This window comes from Bufo bufo, chromosome 5 (genome assembly GCF_905171765.1).
Source record: "Bufo bufo chromosome 5, aBufBuf1.1, whole genome shotgun sequence".
Classification (NCBI taxonomy): domain Eukaryota; kingdom Metazoa; phylum Chordata; class Amphibia; order Anura; family Bufonidae; genus Bufo; species Bufo bufo.
The window spans coordinates 251,793,758-251,812,521 of NC_053393.1; the positions used below are offsets into that span (position 1 = coordinate 251,793,758).

Below are 18,764 nucleotides of genomic sequence, written 5' to 3' on the forward strand. Positions count from 1 at the left end.
GGTGCATACTTATGCATCGGCGGACGCTGCCTTGGGCCACATGGTCTTGCAGGCGGCAGTTTCTTAGATGCCTGCAGGAACGCTTGCTTCCATGGGTTTGCAAGGCCTAGATTGCTCCTGACTACTCTACTCCACCAGAGGAAAGCGGCTGAACATAAAGGCACTTTAAATGTGGCTTTTATGGTGTATTGAATACACTGTATTGCCATGCACCCCTTCCACCACAAAAAAGGGTGTATGGTTCAATCTTCCTTTTCTCGTCCTCCTCCTCCATCATATCCACATGGATATTCGGCTGCCCTCGCTCCTAATGTTTTAAAGGGCCAGCTCAGCAGCAGGCCCTCACCCCTAATGTTTTAGAGGGTCAGATCAGCAGCAGGCCCTCACCCCTAATGTTTTAGAGGGTCAGATCAGCAGCAGGCCATCAATCATAATTTTTCACGGGTGTGTATGATGCCCTCCTTTATGTGTAATAAAGGGAGTATTGGAGTGCCAGTTCCTTGTAATTTTTGGCAGCCCTTTCACTACCTGAAAAATTGTACCACAATAAATGAGGCCCTCCATTATGTGATAAACAAGTGTTATCGGAGTGCCTCTTCCTTGTAATTTTTAGCAGCACTTGCACTTTATATACAAGTAAATATACAGGAAAGAATGTTTCCTAACAATTTTTGCTCTAAAATCGATTTTATCTTAGGTTTTGTGCATATTATTGTCAGTCTGTAAAAGTGGCGTACTACTCGGACAACATCGTTCTAGCAGCGACCTGGGAGTCCAAGATGCATCCAGACATCCTCCCCATGCTGTTCCCAAACCATTTCAGTGGTGTTTCCATCAATTTCTGACCTTTTCCTGTGAACCAGACACCCTCCCCTCTTCAGAACAGGAGGTGTCTGGTTTAATGCTCTGGTTCTCCTATTGACTTCCATTGTTCTCTGGTGCTCTGTAGCGCATCCCAAAGTGTTCTACTTGAGCACCCGAGCACTTTGGTGCTTGATCAACACTAGTCGGGAATAATCGCGGGTAAAACCTGTTTTTACTTTCACTTTTAGCTGCATTCACAGCATCCCGATTTCTATCAGCGATATCTTCCCCTGTACTGAACATATTGCTGTCATTCTGGTATGTTTCTAGCTGCTACCATTCAGGAGATAGCAGCATCTAAAGCAGCCTACCCCCTCCAGTTAGCTACTTTTCCCACTGCTGGACTGGGGCAAAACAGTTAGGGGTTAATATTCTGTATAACAAGTTGAGAAACCAGGACCGGGATAGGGTGAAGGGGCAGGTGGTTTCATAGTCAAGTAACCAGGTCAAAGCCAAAGTAATAAGTAGAGCACCAAATCATTAGGGGGGAAAAACATGAGGGAGGGAGAAGATGAAGGGTCATATGACACTGGGAGGAAGTGGTGTGGAGGACTGGTCCTGATTGGCTCAGAAACTGAAGGAAAGCTTGATCAGCCAATTAGGGGGCAGAAGGCAGGCATATTTCTACAGCTCATAGTGTTATTGCCAGCACCCCAGTAGCATACAATCAGCTCCAATCACTGAGCAATTGCACTGTTAGTAATTGGGCATTTCAGTGCATTAGACCAGTATTACTGAATGCGTTACATATTACTGCAGGATAATAACACTAGTTTCATACCCGTGTTATTAAACATGTTGCATATTACTCCAAGATAACAGGTAGTTACAGTAAAGCAATACTGCAATAACGCTATTTTTATACCCGTTATTAAACACATTGCATATTACTGTAAGATAACTGGTAGTTACAGCAAAAGCAATACTGCAATAATGAAATTTTTATACCCATATTATTAAACGCATTGCATATTATTTCAAGATAATCTGTAGTTACAACAAAAGTAATACTACAATAAAGCCATTTTAATACCCATTTTATTTTTACTGCAAAAAACTTGTTGTATTACTCCAAGATACTGTGTAGTTGAAAATGAGATTTTTGTAAAACTTACCAGTAAAATCTCTTTCTCGCTCTTCATTGGGGGACACAGGAACCGTGGGTATAGCTATGTCCTCTAGGAGGCGTTGACACTAAGTAGAAGCGGTTAGCCCCTCCCCTGGCAGCTATACCCCCCTCCAGCCTGAAGAGAGAGCTTCAGTTTGTGCACAAGCAGTAGTAGAAGCAAGCCAACGAACGAAAAAAACGTGGAACACCAAACCATGCCAAGGACCCAACAGGGATCACTAAGGATGCTGACACATTCTGCTACGTACTCCTTCACCATCTTCCAATACTTTTTCCTCCTTGTGACACTAGGCCGCGACACCAGTGACACCAGTTGAGGGTGCTGGCGGGGTGTCCTAAAACTGTCCCAGGCCTTGGAGAGTGTTGCCCTGCCTCTGTTGGAACTGCTTTGTGTTCCCCTCGTCTCCCCTCCTTGGTTGCCCAAGGAACTATGTACTCTGCTGCCAGCATTGCCAGCTGGAAATTTTTGAAGCAATTTTTTCCACAAGGACCTTCTGGTATTGCACCATTTTGCTAGTCCTCTCCACCACAGGAATGAGAGATGAGAAGTTCTCTTTGTAGCGGGGGTTGAGAAGGGTGAACAACCAGTAATCGGTGTTGGCCAAAATGCATATAACGCGTCACTGGAAAGGCAGCATAACAAAGTCAGTTATGTGTGCCAGAGTCCCAACAGACAAGACTTCACTGTCCTCATCAGGAGGATGACTCTCCTCATTCTCTTCCTCCTGTTCTGCCCATTCACGCTGAACAGATGGAATAAACCTGCTATGGGTACTACCCTCTGTAGCGGAGGCACCCGTCGCCTGCTCCTCCTCATCATCCAATTCGTGCTGAGAAGACGAACTGAGTGGGTCTGTCTATCACCCTGTGTACTGTCTTCCTCATTTCCACCATTCCACATGCAAAGCGTCCGCCTTCATTGTGAGCTGCGAGCGTTTCAGTAGACACAGAAGTGGGATGTTACGCTGATAATAGCGGCATCGCCGCTCACCATCTGTGTTGATTCCTCAAAGTTTCTTAAAACCTCACAGAGGTCAGACATCCATGCCCACTCCTCGCTTGTGAATAGCGGAAGCTGACTGGAAAGGCGACGACCATGTTGCAGCTGGTATTCCCCTACTGCCCTCTGCTGCTCATAAAGCCTGGCCAACATGTGGAACGTGGAGTTTCAGCCCGTGCTCACGTCGCACAACAGTCGGTGAGCTGGCAATTGCAAGTGCTGCTGCAGTGTTGCCAGACAGGCGGCAGTTGTAGATTACTTTTGGAAATGGGAACACACGCAGCGCACCTTCACCAGTAGCTCAGGCAAATTGGGGGTAGGTTTTGAGAAACCACTGAACCACTAAGTTGAACACATGGGCTAGGCATGGTATGTGTGTGAGCTTGCCGAGCTCCAAAGCCACCACCAAGTTACGGCCATTATCAGGCACAACCATGCCTGGTTGTAGGTTGAGTGGCGAGAGCCACAGCTCAGTCTGGTCCCTTATACTCTGCCACAGCTCTGCGGCGGTGTGCTGTTTGTCACCTAAGCAAATTAGTTTCAGCACGGCCTGATGCCGCTTCCCCACAGCAGTGCTACACTGCTTCCATCTACTGACTGATGGCTGACTGGTGCTGCAAGATGAGAATTCAGAGGTGGAAGTGGAGGAGGAGGTGGAGGAGGAGAAGGGGGGGTTACAGCCATTAATGTAGGTGATGGCGGAAATCCAGATGGAAGTAGGGCCCGCAATCCTTGGCATCAGTAGCACCTGTGCCATCCCAGGACACATGCTGGTGTAAGGCGGGGACTGCACACTGGGAAAAATAATGGCGGCTGGGGACTGAGTAACGAGGCACAGCTGCCGCCATCAGGCGTCGGAAAGCCTCAGTGTCCACAAGTCTAAATGGCAACATTTTCAGGACCAGCAATTTGGATAGGTGCGCATTTAGTGTAATGGCCTGTGGGTGGCTGGGTATTTGCACTTTGGTTCAATAACCTGGGGTATGGACATCTGTACACTGCGCTGGGACACAGAAGTGGATGTGCTAGCTGATGGTGCTTGTGAAGGTCCAGGTGCAGGGCGGGAGGAATCCGAGCCTGAGTCTTGGACAGGGGATTGGCCAGCAGGTAACACAGGGGAAGAGTAGGCAGTGGTGTGACCCGCAGACACTGATTGTGGACCCAGGCGTTCGGCCCACCTATTAGGGTGCTTTGATGCCATGTGGCGGCTCATGCTGGTGAGGTTGCTAGTGTTCATGCCCCTGCTCATTTTGGTACGGCACAGGTTGCAAATTACCAATTTTTTTTATAGTCTGCACTTTCCTCAAAAAAGCGCCAGACTGCAGAACACCTACCCCTTGGCAAGGGAGATTGCCGCAAGGGGGTTTCCCCCGGGGAACAGTTGCGGCCTGTTTGGTGTGGCCCACCTTCTACCTTTTGCCACCCCACTGCCTCTTCCAGCCTGTTGCGGTGCTGTGGATCCCTCCCCCTCTGTACTGCTGTCCTCGCTCGGCTTGCCACCTTCCCAGGCTGGGTCAGTGATTTCATTGTCCACCACCTCCTCTTTCACTTCCTCACTCTGGTCATCCTCCTGACTTGACCTAACAACAAACTCACTTATTGACAACTGTGTCTCATCCTCATCATCAACCTCTTGAGACACTAATTGCCGTAGACTTATTGGCAACTGTGTCTCATCATCGTCATCATCCACCTCGTGAAACACTAATTGCCATTCCCCACTGTCATCTTATTCTGACTGTGGATGCTCAAGAGTTTGGGAATCGGTGCACAAGATCTCCTCATGTCCCTCTTCAAGCGGGGTTGGCGAGAGGCTCAAATCAAGGAATGGCGCTGAAAAGAGCTCCTCTGAATATCAGAGTGTGGAATCACTTGTTTGCCAAGACTCTCCATGGTGGGAGGAAGGAGGATCAGGGTGAGGATTTTGTTGACCAGACTCTTGGCTACTGAGACTCGACTTTGTGGAAGTTAGGGTGTTGCTTAACCGACTGGAAGCATTATCTGCTGCAATCCAACTGACCACCTGGTCGCACTGGTCTGACTTTGAGAGTGGTGTCCTGCGCCGCCCTGCAAACTGTGACATGAAGCTAGGTATCGTGGATGAGGGTGTTTCTTGTGCTCTGGCAGCAGGCACAGTTTTACCGCGCCCAGGGCCTCTGCGTGCACCATCAGCAGCACGGCCACTTCCCCGTCCCTTACAGCTCGCCTTGAGCATATTAAATGGTATATATGCTTTCAAGTATGTCACACGTACAATAGCGCAGGTTTTGTAAGTGTATGAGCAAATAAATTACACTGAATATCACAGATATTTAGGATGCGCAAATGTTATACAGGAGATGTAGTGCAGGTAATGTCGCTGTCACCAGCGGCTAAGAAAAAATTACACTGAATGTCACAGATATTTAGGATGCACATACGATATACAGGAAATGTAGCGCGTGTAATGTCGCTGTCACCAGCGGCTAAGAAAAAATTATATTGAATGTCACAGATATTTAGGATGCGCAAACATTATGCAGGAGATGTAGAACAGGTAATGTCGCTGTCACTAGCGGCTAAGAAAAAATTAAACTGAATGTCACATATATTTAGGATGCGCAAACGTTATAAAGGAGATGTAGTGCAGGTAATGTCGCTGTCACCAGCGGCCAAACAATTGCGCTAAATATCAGATATTTAGGATGCACAAATGTAACACAACAGATGTAGCAGAGGTTGTATCATAGTCAGCAGCAGCCAAATAATTGCACGGAATTTAGCGCAGGTTGCGCTAATAATGTATATTGCAGCCAGATAAAACAATAGTCCTTAAAAGGACTTTTGGGTCTCTAACACCTTTCAACAGTAAACTCTGCCTGAAAAATAAAAACTATTCCTGTCCCTACACTATCTGTCCCTTCTGCTGCAGCTCTCCCTGACTAAGACTGAGCCGAACCACGTGTCATCGGGTGCTTTATAGTGCCCGATAACGTGTTCCGGCCAACCAATCACTGTAATGCCAGTAACCAACATGGCAACTGCATTTCAGTTAGTGCCAGTACTACCCCGCACGTTTATTGGCTGCGTAGCAGCCAACAAACGTGCAGGGAGGAGACTCGAGCAGCATGCTCGCCCAACACTATTCCCGACTCTATTTCTAACATTTCCCCTCTGTTGCTTGGACTTTAGCTGTCATTTAGCTGCTACCATTCAGGAGATAGCACCATCTCAAGCAGCCCTCCCCCTCCAGTTAGCCACTTTTCTCACTGCCCGAGCTGGACTCGGGCAAAACAGTTAGGTGGTTAAAGGAGTTGTCTCACTTCCGCAAACGGCAGTTATCATGTAGACAAAGTTAATACAAGGCATCTGCTAATATATTGTGATTATCCATATTTCCTCTTTGCTGTCGATTCATTTTTTTCATGACATTATACACTGCTCATATCCAGGGGTTTGCGTCCACTGCTGCTGTTTGCACACTTTATGAAAAAGTGTCGGTCTCTCTGGTGGCCAGGAGAGTGGGAGTGCACATAGGCATGCATGCGTGGCAGCCACTATACCTGCCACCTCATATCTGCAGCCCCTGGAAACGAGCAGTGTATAATGCAGTGGAAAAAATCAAGTCAGCAAAGGAGGCAATATGGACAATCACAATACATTAGTAAGTTCCTTTTAACTTTCTCTACATGATAAATGCTATTTTCTGAGGTGAGACAACTCCTTCCTCTAAGGCCCCATGCACTCGACCATATTTTTTGTCCACTTCCGATCCGCATTTTTTGCAGATCCGATGCAGACCTATCCAGTTCTATGGGGCCACAAAAGAGGTGAGCAGCACACAGTATGCTGTCCGCATCTGTGTGTTCGTTCTGCGGCCCTGCAAAAAAGATATAACATATCCTATTCTCCTAATTTTTGTGGACAAGGATAGGACATTTCTACAGGGTTTAGAAAAAATGGCTGCATGCACATGGCCTGAGTCCATGTTTTGCGGATCCACGGTTTGCAGACCACAAAGCGGATACAGTCATGTGCAGGAGGCCTTAATATTGGAAAAGAAAACACATTAATGTTGATTTGAAGATTTGTAAATTCCTCATTTATGGTGTACAAATCTGTCTCTTAAACATGTATGGGGCCTCTATTTTACATGTTAAGGTATTTTAAGAAATTACATGAATGAGTCACATTAATATGTATGGATTCTGTATTTTTTGACAGCTGATGTACCTTGGAATGATTCTTATTATTTTTTATCTACAAATGAATATTATGATTCAGAGGGGTATCAGAAACTATTGGCAAGAACCATGGAACTGGGTAGAGGTATGTCATACTAATTATTTTTGTGAATTCAAATTTTTCAGGTTTACTTTTGAGATAACTTTGGCCCAATTCACATCTCCATTTAAGAGATCCAGCTGCCTGATCCGGCACAAATGCTGCCTGTTGGCTGGACAAAACACCATTGCATGCAATGATTTTTGTGCGGCTGAAACACAGCATTTATGGCAAAAATCGTCTGCAGTCAATGAGGATCCAGTGGTGAAGTTGAGTATCCGGCAGACTGTTCCAGCTCAGAGCAGCCTGCCGGATCTCGCAAAGATGTGAACAAGGCCTTAATTTCTTTCATAATAAGTTCAACTCACATTTGCTAAAATACATCTTTTGGGATGAGTTGAAAATAGTGAATTGAAAGTGATGTTTTCAAAGACATAGGTCATGTTAAAGGGGTTGTGCAGGCCATATATATTGATGAGAGGAGGTGGCACTCCATGCGAGCGCTGCTTCCTGTTCACTACACTGTGCGTCATCCCAGAGGTTTCAACGATGCAGTGTAATGACAAGTACTCACTCCATTCGCTTGAATGAGGCAAGTACTTGTAATTACACTATGCTACTGCACTTCAAACAGCTGATTGGCGGGGGTGCTTGGTGTTGGACCCCCGCCGATCAGATATTGATCACCTATCCTGACGATAGGTCATCAATATAAATGGCCTGCACAACCGCTTTAAATCTGGCACAAAGCTAACAACTTTACACCAAGAATAAAACTGGGGGAGGTAGAATGATGATGTTTTCTGCTTTTCTGTCCATGATCGATATGACTCTCAAGCACAATTTGTGTATGCATTGCTTTTAAATTGATTATCTCTTGTCAAGGGTAGGATAAAATAGGCAGCAAGCAAGTGAACAGTCAGTTTTTGAAAGTGATTTGTTGGAAGCAGAAAAAAATGGGCAAATGTAAGGATCTCAGCGCACTTTGTTAAGGGTTAAAGTGTTACTGTCTTTTTTTTGTTAAATGTGTAGGGAAAGAAATAATGAACATTTCAACATACATTATTTATTGATTTAGCAAACCTATTTATTGTTTGTAAACCATCAGTTTTTTATCACGAGCGTGAAAAACGCATCAAAATGCATTGCACCCGTGTGGAAAAAACTGAACAACTGAACGCAATTGCAGACAAAACTGACTGAACTTTGCTTGCAAAATGGTGCGAGTTTACTGAATGCACCCTGAACGCATCCGGACCTAATCCGTCACGCTCGTGTGAAAGAGGCCTAACAACTCTTTCACACGGGCGTCTCGGATTTGCTCCGGATGCGTCGCGAGTGCATTGTGGGAAACCCGTGCGAGTGCGCATGCAATTTCGGTCAGTTTTGACTGCAATTGCGTTGTTCAGTTTTTATCACGTGGGTGCAATGCGTTTTGCACGCGCGTGATAAAAAACTGAATGTGGTACCCAGACCCGAACCCGGACTTCACTGAAGTTCGGGTTTGGGGTAGATGTCCTGTAGATCTTATTATTTTCCCTTATAACATGGTTATAAGGGAAAATAATAGCGTTCTTAATACGGAATGCTAACTAAAATGTGGATTGAGGGGTTAAAATAAATAAATAAATGAACTCACCTTATCCACTTGATCGCGCAGCCGGCATAGTCTTCTTTCGGGACCTGCAAAAGGACCTTTGATGACGTAATCACGCTCACCACGTGGTGAGTGCGGTGACGTCAGCGCAGGTCCTCCTGAATGAAGATAGAAGATCTTTAAATCAGATCATTTCTATTGAACATTTTACAGTGTAAATACACGTTTTAACACATTACGTACAAGGATGACATAGAGACATACTGTCCATAAGGCTAATAACAAAAAGGTTACCAAACTATGTGTAGTAATCAAGTTTCAATCCAACCCCCCCACCCCTCCCATCCCACCCCACCCCACCCTAACCTGCAAAATACAAAGGCACATTGTTAAACATTTCTATTCAGACGTCGAAACGACAGCCATGGATCCCACAATTTTTCAAATTTCGCTGGGCATCCTCGCTTCTGGTACACCATCCGTTCATAACTCAGCATCGTGTCAACCACACTTAGGAATTCGCCTAGGGTTGGCGGTGCTGTCTGTATCCAATGTAGGGCGATTAACTTTCTAGCAACATATAACATTCTACCTATAGCTATTTTATGCACCTGACCGATGGCCAATTCAGAGACATATCCTAACACACACACTTTAGGGTCAGAGGGTATTCGTACCTTGTAAACGTCCTGTATTGTCTGAAGTACCAACTCCCAGTATCTCCCTAACCTCTCACACGTCCACATCATATGCAACAAATCTGCAGAAACCACAGAGCATCTTGGACATTCATCCGTGGGTCTAAACCCTATACGGAACCAAAAAAAACGGTGTTTTGTAGACTCTATGGACAATAAACAGCTGCGAGAGTTTACGTCCTTCACTCAAGGAAGAGAGAGGTATCGCCTCCAGTATGTCAGACCATTGGTCATCAGTTAATTCGCCCACATCTTTCTCCCATTTACTTTTAGCCGCAAGCGGATGTGACATTAGAAACTTATCAAGCAACAGCTTATATATACAGGATATCATACCTCTCCTCGCCCTCCTGGACAGGATCTGGTGCAATGCAGCATCTCTCCCTGCCACCTCAGTCGTACCTTTAAATGTGGAGTTGTATGCGTGTCTCACCTGAAGGTACTTATAAAAGTGAGTTCTAGGCAATTCATACTTCTCCTGAAATCTGGTAAATGACATGAATTTCTTTTCCTCCAAAAGGTGGCCCAACCTCAGAATACCCTTTCTTTTCCATGCCCCAAACTCAGACAGGGAGAGGAATTCCGGCAGCACGGGATTGTCCCACAGTGGAGTGTATTCCGTATTGCCGATAACCCCCCTCAGGAGCTTGACCTTATTCCACACGAACTGCATCAAGTATCGCAAATCACCCATCGGACCACTCTTCCCAGCCCCCTTAGTCTCAAGGATCAGCAGTAGGTCATTAGCGGACAAGCAATGTTTAAACAACTGACACGACATCTCACTCTACTCCAGTTCTATCCACCCTTTAAAATGTTGGCATTGTGCAGCCAGGAAGTACACCCAGGGGTTTGGCACTGCAAGGCCCCCTTCTGTTTTAGGATATTGCAACGTTTCAAGCCTAATTCTCGGTTGCCCCTTCCGCCATATGAGCTCCCTGAAAGTAGCATTGATTGGAACAAATTTGGACTTTGACAGCCAGACCGGGGAGTTATGTAGAACATAGAGTAGCTGAGGCATCAACACCATTTTAATGAGATTAGCTCTTCCCGCCACCGACAGGTATAGTTTACACCATGCCTTAGTTTTATTACGAAATTTAATAACCAGCGGGTCAAAGTTAAGGCGCCCAAAGTCTCGGATTCTCGGGGATATATGGATACCCAAATACTTAAAGGTCGCTACACATGGAATACTTCTGTCTCGCACTGTCTGCGATTGCACTAGCCCGTCAAGCAGCATAATCGCCGACTTACTCCAGTTAATAGTCAGACCCGACAGGTCCCTGAAGCAATCAATGATTTTCATAGCCGCTTCCAAAGATGGACCAGTATCCCCCAGAAAAAGCAAAGTGTCATCTGCATACATCGCCACTTTATTATTAACTGTCCCATATTGGAACCCCCGAATGTCCGTTGACTTACGAATCGCTGCAGCTAATGGCTCAATCGCAACTGCAAATAGCAGAGGCGACAGCGGGCACCCCTGTCTAGTACCCCGGCCCAGACAGAACTTGGGGGACACCCCTCCATTCGCCCTGACACATGCTTTGGGTTTAGAGTATAGCACCCGGACCCAGGATATATACTCATCTCCAAATCCCATATACGCCATAACTCTCCACAGGAATCGCCACTCAATGCTGTCAAAGGCCTAGCTCTATCTAGAAAGGATAGCTCTATCTCCAACATTATCAGCTGGAAGTTGAATACTGGCAAACACTCTTCTAATATTAATTGACGTTGATTTCTGAGGCATGAAGCCAGTCTGGTCAGAGTGTATGATAGACAGAATCACTTTAGACAGACGCATGGCCAAGACCTTTGCAAGCAACTTAACATCAGTGGAGAGTAACGATATCGGTCTATATGAGTCAGGGAGAGAGTGATCCTTGTCCGGCTTAGGAATGACTACTATTACCGCCTCCTGCATAGACGGAGGTAGCACCCCCCCTCTCCTTGGAATAATTGAATACCTTCAGAAGTTCCGGGAGCAACAATTCCGCAAAGGACTTATATACTTCCGCCGGAAGCCCATCCAAACCTGGAGCCTTGTCGTTAGCCATAGCAGCTAGTGCCGCCCTCAATTCTTCTAACTCAATCAGTTCCTCTGACCGCATACTGTCTTCCCTGGAAAGCTTAGGGAGATTTAATGTGGCTAAAAAGGCGTCAATCTCCTCATCCGAACATGTCACCTTAGAAGCATACAGAGAGGAATAAAAATTATTCAGTATATTCAAAATGTTATCAGTATCGCGCCTGAGGACGCCACCAGCATCTAACAGGCCAGATATACATTGTGACCCTTGCTGCGCTTTTGCGATAACCGAGAGCATATGGCCTACACTCTCACCTTCAGTAAAAAATTGCTGCTTGTAAAACAGTCGTTTCCTCTCTGCTACCTCCAAGAGGTGACACCTCAACTCCTCCTGCCTAGTCTTTAAGGTATTGCTTGTTATAATAGAAGGATTCAACACAAAAGCTTCCTCCGCTAGCTTCATGTTATCATGTTTCTGCAGATCAAGCTCTCTAGATTTAGATTTAATCCGACTGACTGTTTTAATAAAGGATCCTCTGAGGAAGGCCTTCATCGCTTCCCAGACGACTAACGGAGACGCAGTCCCTTCATTTATACAAAAATATTCCCTAAGGGATTGAAGCATATCGGACGGGTCACCCATCAGTTTTAACCAAAAGGCATTTAGTCGCCAGTATCTAACCCCGGCCTGGCTGTCACAGAGATATCAAGGGCGATGCTAAATAAGGAGTGGTCAGATAGGGTCCTAGAGAGATATTCTTAGTTCTGTACAAACGGGAACATATGAGCATTTACCAGACCCAGATCTATACGCGACAGGGAGCCATAGGTCGAGGAGCAACACGAGTATTTCCTGTCCAGGGGGTGGGTCTCTCTCCATACATCCATCAGACCTACTTCCCTCAGTATTCTTGCAAACGAGGTTTCACCCGTATTACTACCGCTAGGTGTGATCTGGCATCTATCAAGCGAACTGTCAAGTACATTATTAAAATCTCCCACTATTAACATTGGAAGTTCAGAAAATTCTGCCATAAACTCCATAAGCTTCCTTAAAGGCACCGAGGAAAATGGTGGGGGTATATATATTGTCGCTAACACCATTCTCATCCCTTGCATTCCTATAAACCTTCCCTCTTCATCCACACATACCCTGAGGCATTCAAATATGATATTCTTATGAACTAGGATACTAACCCCCCTGGAATGCGAGGAGAAGACGGAATGCACCGAATAACCCAGCCACGGCTTTTGCATGACATTTATAGATTGTTTGGTCATATGCGTTTCTTGCAAGCATATTATTGCCGGCTGATATCTAGATAGGTAACGGAACAGACCGTGTCTCTTCGTAGCATCCGCCATTCCCCTGACATTCCAGCTAAGTATTCTCGTAACAGGTCCCATAAGAATGCATACATACATAAAAGTACATTTGAGATTTACACCTCTCCACCTCCCAACAGCTGCGGGGAAAAACGGCGGCAAAGTCCTGGTGGGGACCCTATGAGCTCGTTCAATAGCATACAGTGCAGAGAGTCCTCTATCACGGAATTTTTCCGCAAGCCATTTCTCAATAAAATCAGTAGCCTCTGGGCCCTCAGATTTCTCAGGAATGCCCACCTGCCTAATATTATTGCGGCGAGAGCGGTTTTCAAGATCGTCAGTTTTAGCATAGAGCGCCGCTATATCCTTTGACGCAGCCCGGCTCTCTCTCTCATCTTCCCCCATCTTCCAGATCCGAGACCCTCCTCTCTACTTCTGAGGTGCGTTCAGCCACCTTGTGCAGGTCATGCCGGATAATGGATATGTCCGCTTTTAGGCTTCCAATGTTAATATTCATATTCTGGAGGGTGACGTTACAGCTAGCAATAGCTGCCATCACATCTTTCAAGGTGGGCTCAGGGGCATTGATCACTGGCAGACACTTTTCAATGCTGCACATGCTAGAACTCGCCCCCCCCCCCCCTCATGCTGAACTGGGGAATGCTGGTCATCATTACAGGGGCCATCTTGCTCCCCTAAGCCTTCCTCCACTTGTGCCAGGGTGCCCTCTCCTTCTCCCCATACATGGCTGGGGGACTGGTGTGACTTGTGAGCGAAGCGCTCTAGCCGCGCTGCCGCTCCCTGACTCACCACAGCCCTCAGGTCAGGCCATTCCTCCTCCTCAGCGCCATCTTGGGATCGTGCCTCTCTGTCCTGCCGGCTCGGCGTTTTGCCTCTTTTCGCAGGCATAGTGATATTTCTCTGCACCGGACCGCTTCCTGGCTATGTCCCCCGCTCCTTGAGGTTTTCTATGGATATATCGCCACCGTTTTGGGTATTGTATACAGGATACTTGCCGGAGCTATTGCGGCGTGCGTCCTACTCCATGCGCCGCTAGGCTCCGCCCCCCGGTGCAATGCGATTTAATGTGTTTTGCACGCGCATGATAACAAACTGAATGTTTACAAACAACATCTCTTAGCAACCATCCATGAAAAATGCATTGCATCTGTACTTGCTTGCGGATGCGATTTTCACGCAGCCCCATTCACTGCGATTTTCACGCAACGCACAAGTGATGCGTGAAAACCAATGCTCATGTACACAGACCCATTGAAATGAATGGGTCCGGATTCCGTGCGGGCGCAATGCGTTCGCATCACGCATTGCACCCGCGAGGAATACTCGCTCGTGTGAAAGGGGCCCAAAGGCCTATTTAACACAAGCGAGTTTTCCGTTCAGATGCAATCAATGCATGTAGCAAACACATGAATCCTGATCCATTAATTTCAATGGGTATACCCATTGTTATTTTTCACACATCATCTTGTGCGTTCAGGAGAAATCGCAGCATGTTCTGTATTTCCCCTTTCACACGGGTGAGAATTCAGCACTGAATCCTTACCCATTCACTTCAATAGGGCTGTGCAGATGAGCGGTGATTTTCATGCATCACTTGTGCGTTGCGTGAAAATCGCAGCATGTTCTATATTCTAAATTTTTCACGCAACGCAGGCCCCATAGAAATGAATGGGGCTGCATGAAAATCGCAAGCATCCGCAAGCAAGTGCGGATGCTGTGCGATATTCACGCATGGTTGCTAGGAGATGATGGGGATGAGCAACCCCGGACCCCATTAAAGTAAATTCACTGTATTATTTTTCCTTATAACATGGTTATAAGGGAAAATAATAGCATTCTTAATACAGAATGCTTACTAAAATGTCAATTGAGGGGTCAAAAAAATAAATATAATTAACTCACCTTATCCACTTGATCGCGCAGCCGGCATCGTCTTCTTTCAGGACCTGCAAAAGGACCTTTTGATGACGTAATCACACTCATGACGTGGTGAGCGCGGTGACGTCAGCGCAGGTCCTGCTGAATGAAGATAAAAGGATCTTCTATCTTCATTCAGCAGGACCTGCTCTGACGTCACCACGTGGTGAGCGCGATTACGTCATCAAAGGTCCTTTTGCAGGTCCTGAAAGAAGAAAAAAGAAGATGTCTGCTGCGCGATCAAGTGGATAAGATGAATTCATTTATTTATTTTAACCTCTCAATCCACATTTTAGTAAGCATTCTGTATTAAGAATGCTATTAATATCCCTTATAACCATGTTATAAGGGAAAATAATAAGATCTACAGGACACCTATCCATAACCCGAACTTCACTGAAGTCCGGGTTCGGGTCTGGGTACCACATTCAGTTTTTTATCACACGCGTGCAAAATGCATTACACCCACGTGATAAAAACTGAACAACGCAATGCAATCGCAGTCAAAACTGACCGAAACTGTGTGCGCACTCTCGCAGGTTTCTCGCAATGCACACGCGACGCATCCGGAGCAAATCCGGGCCAGGGTGTGAAAGAGGCCTAACGCCCTGGCTCCACATAGGGCTTGCATGGAAAATGGAAGGCGACCGGATGCAATCCATTTTTCACTGATGGTTGCTAGGAGATGTAGATTGTTATGCTTCAGTGTTTCTACATGTGTGTGAGAAAGGCATCCAATCTAGATGCAATCCAGGCGGAACAAAATGAAACACTGATCGCAATCACAGAGAAAACTGATTCAATTTGCATGCAAAACCATAATTTTTTTCCTGAACAGATCCTGACACAATCCATATCACTTGTGTGAACTAAGCTTAAGGTCTCATGCACACAGCCATTGTGCGGCTGTTCCGTGCATTGGGGACTGCAATTTGCCATGATCCATCCGCACCGTAAAAAAATAGAACATGTTTTTTTGCGGTGCGGAGGCACGGACAGAAACACCACGGACCCACTCCGTGGTGCTTCCATGGGGTTCAATGCCGCTGTTCCGCACCGCAGGCCCGGATAGCGGACCCATTTAAGTGAATGGGCCCGCATCCATGATGCGGGGAGCACACGGCCGGTGCCCACATATTGCAGACCCGCTGTTTGCGGGCTGCAATACAACTACGGCCGGGCAACGGCATGAGGCCTAAAGCTGGTTTCACATCACGTTTTCGCCCTCCGTTTAACGTATAGTTTGGGGGGGAAAAGGATTCAAAAGCGCAGCACAACACATTTTTATATCCTGTAGTGTCCGGCAAAAAACATTTTGTTTGCAATGCAACTCTATAGTAGTGGATGCCACTGTATGGCATCCGTCCGATGCATCCGTTTAACGTTTGTTTTTTGTATGCTTTAAATGTAACACAGAAACGTGATGTCAACTCAGCCTAATACCTCATTCACACGTCAGTGATTTCCATCAGTGATTGTGAGCCAAAACCAGGCGTAAAGCCTACACACAGATCTGTTCTGTGTTTAGAGCCGCACCTGGTTTTGGCTCAAAATCACTGATAAAATCACTGACCAAAGACTGATGTGCGAATGTTGCATAAGAATGACAAATATGCAAATATAGAACACATCAGGATGAAATACATCTTCACTGCACTGTTAAAACTGTTCTGATGGCAAAGTGCTAAAACAAAAGGTGATCTAATCAGATGTCATAATTTAGCTGCTTATTGTTGTAATTTAATTTATAATTTCAGATAGTAATCAGTCCATATCTGCATTTCAATTTTATTCTTTCTGGTAAAACTTGGCAATTGTGCCATATTTGATTTTTTTTTCAACTACAGGCTTCTATAATTGTGCTCAGTCTGTGTTACTACATCTGCCAAATCTTCCATTTCATGCTTACCGTGGATATAATGGATCATCTTCAAAGAGGATTTTTTAAAGTATTCATAGACGTCAGCTTCATTGTTGCTGTGGAAAAGGTATCTTTTTCTTGTTGTTTATAGGACTGCTTTTGTGAGGAACCACATTGTGGTAAAATTACTGCCAAAATGTGCAAAATCCAATATGTTTGAAAGTACTGCTAGAGGTGCATTCACACGACTGTATGTATTTTCCGGTAAGCAAAACATGGATCCGCAAAAATACGGATGGCATGAGTGTGACGTCCATGTTGCATCCATTTTTTTTCGGACCTATTTTAACAATATCTATTTTTGTCCGGGACTGTGGACAGACATACAGATGTGGACAGCACACAGTGTGCAGTCTGCATTTTTTGCGAACCCATTGAAATGAATGCGTCCGCATCCAATCGGCAAAAAATGCGGATCGGATGCGGACCAAATTTACAATCGTGTGAATGGAGCCTTGGGCTAAGAATAAAGTGTGTGGGTTTTTAGTTTTTTTTTAAACTGGTCTTGTTGTTTATATCAAATAATCAAAGTTCAGGTTTAATTTTTAAAGGGCTATTTCATGGTTCCAGGGTAGGACATCAATATCAGATCATAGGTGTTTAACACCCCACACCTCCACCGTTCAGCTATTGCCTTGTAGTTCTGGCACCAAAAGTTATAGCTGGAACTACACAGCTCTGTCCATTGTACAGTAGATGGAGCTGGGAGCTGGTTTCCATTCTGCACACCAAGATGACTAAGTTTTTATTTTTTATTTTTACTTTTCCATTCACATAGCTGTATGAGAGCTTGCTTTTAGCATGACAAGTTGTGTTTTTTAAAAGCAGCATTTAATTTACCATATCTTATATTGAAATATGTAAAAGGAAAAAATCTTTGTGGACTGAAATCGAAAAAAAATAATTCGGCCATTGGTTTTGGGGTTTTGCTTTTATGGAATTAACCCCTTAAGGACCCATGACGTACATGTATGTCATCTCTGGCCGTGACTTACGGACCAGAGAAGTGCATGTACATGTACGTCATGGTAATCGGGCGGGTGCAGGAGCTGCGCCCACCTGATCAGCTGCAGGGGTCCGGCAGTCACTGATAGTCGGACCGCTGTTGCATCGGTGAAATCACCGATGTTGGCGCATTAACCCCTGCACAGCCGCGGTCAGCGCTGACCGCGGCACGTGTGATGTCTGTGCAGGGTGAAAGAAGTGGGTCCCCGTGCTGCTGTGACGGGGACCTGATGGCATGTAAGGCAGGATGAGGCCTTCCTTAGGCATCGTGGCTGCCTTCCGTGACTGCCTGTGAGATCCAGCCCCATGTATTTCACAGGCAGGAAGACTGTAAGTGTATTAAAGTGTGTAATACACTTACATCCAATGCATGACAATACAGAAGTATTCCCCAAAAAATTAAAAGTTTCAAGTAAAAAAAAATCAAATATATCCTTTTGCCGAAATAAAGGGGAAAAAAATTGTGAAAAATAAGGAAAAAAAGAAAAGTACACATTAGTTATCGCCGCGTCACTATCGACCAGCTCTATAAAACTATCACATGACCTAACCCCTCAGGTGAACACCGTCAAAAAATAAAAACTGTGCTAAATAAACAATTTTTTTGTCACCTTGCATCACTAAATGTGCAACACCAAGCGGTCAAAAAGGTGTATAACCCTCAAGATAGTACCAATCTAACCATCACCTCATCCCACAAAAAATTACCCCTACCTAAGACAATCGCCCAAAAAAAAAAACTATGGCTCAGAATATGGAGACACTAAAACATTTTTTTTTTTTGTTTCAAAAATGCTGTTATTGTGTAAAACTTAAGTAAATAAAAAAAGTGTATGTATTAGGTATTGCCACGTCCGTAACAACCTGCTCTATAAAAATACCACATCACCTAAGCCATTTTTTTGTCACCTTACATCACAAAAAGTGTAATAGCAAGCGATCAAAAAGTCATATGCACCCCAAAATAGTGCCAATCAGTCATCTC

General features: G+C 45.3%; 1 protein-coding gene across 2 annotated transcripts in view; it reads left to right on the forward strand.

Annotated features, from left to right (window-relative positions):
• Nucleotides 1-18,764, forward strand: part of PKD1L1 (polycystin 1 like 1, transient receptor potential channel interacting) — a 492,422-nt gene that overhangs the window by 404,442 nt on the left and 69,216 nt on the right. For both annotated transcript variants that reach the window (XM_040432599.1, XM_040432598.1), the window contains exons 58-59: nt 7,197-7,301; nt 16,701-16,841. In XM_040432599.1, the coding sequence (XP_040288533.1) occupies nt 7,197-7,301; nt 16,701-16,841 (246 nt within the window). The remainder of the gene's footprint in view (nt 1-7,196; nt 7,302-16,700; nt 16,842-18,764) is intronic.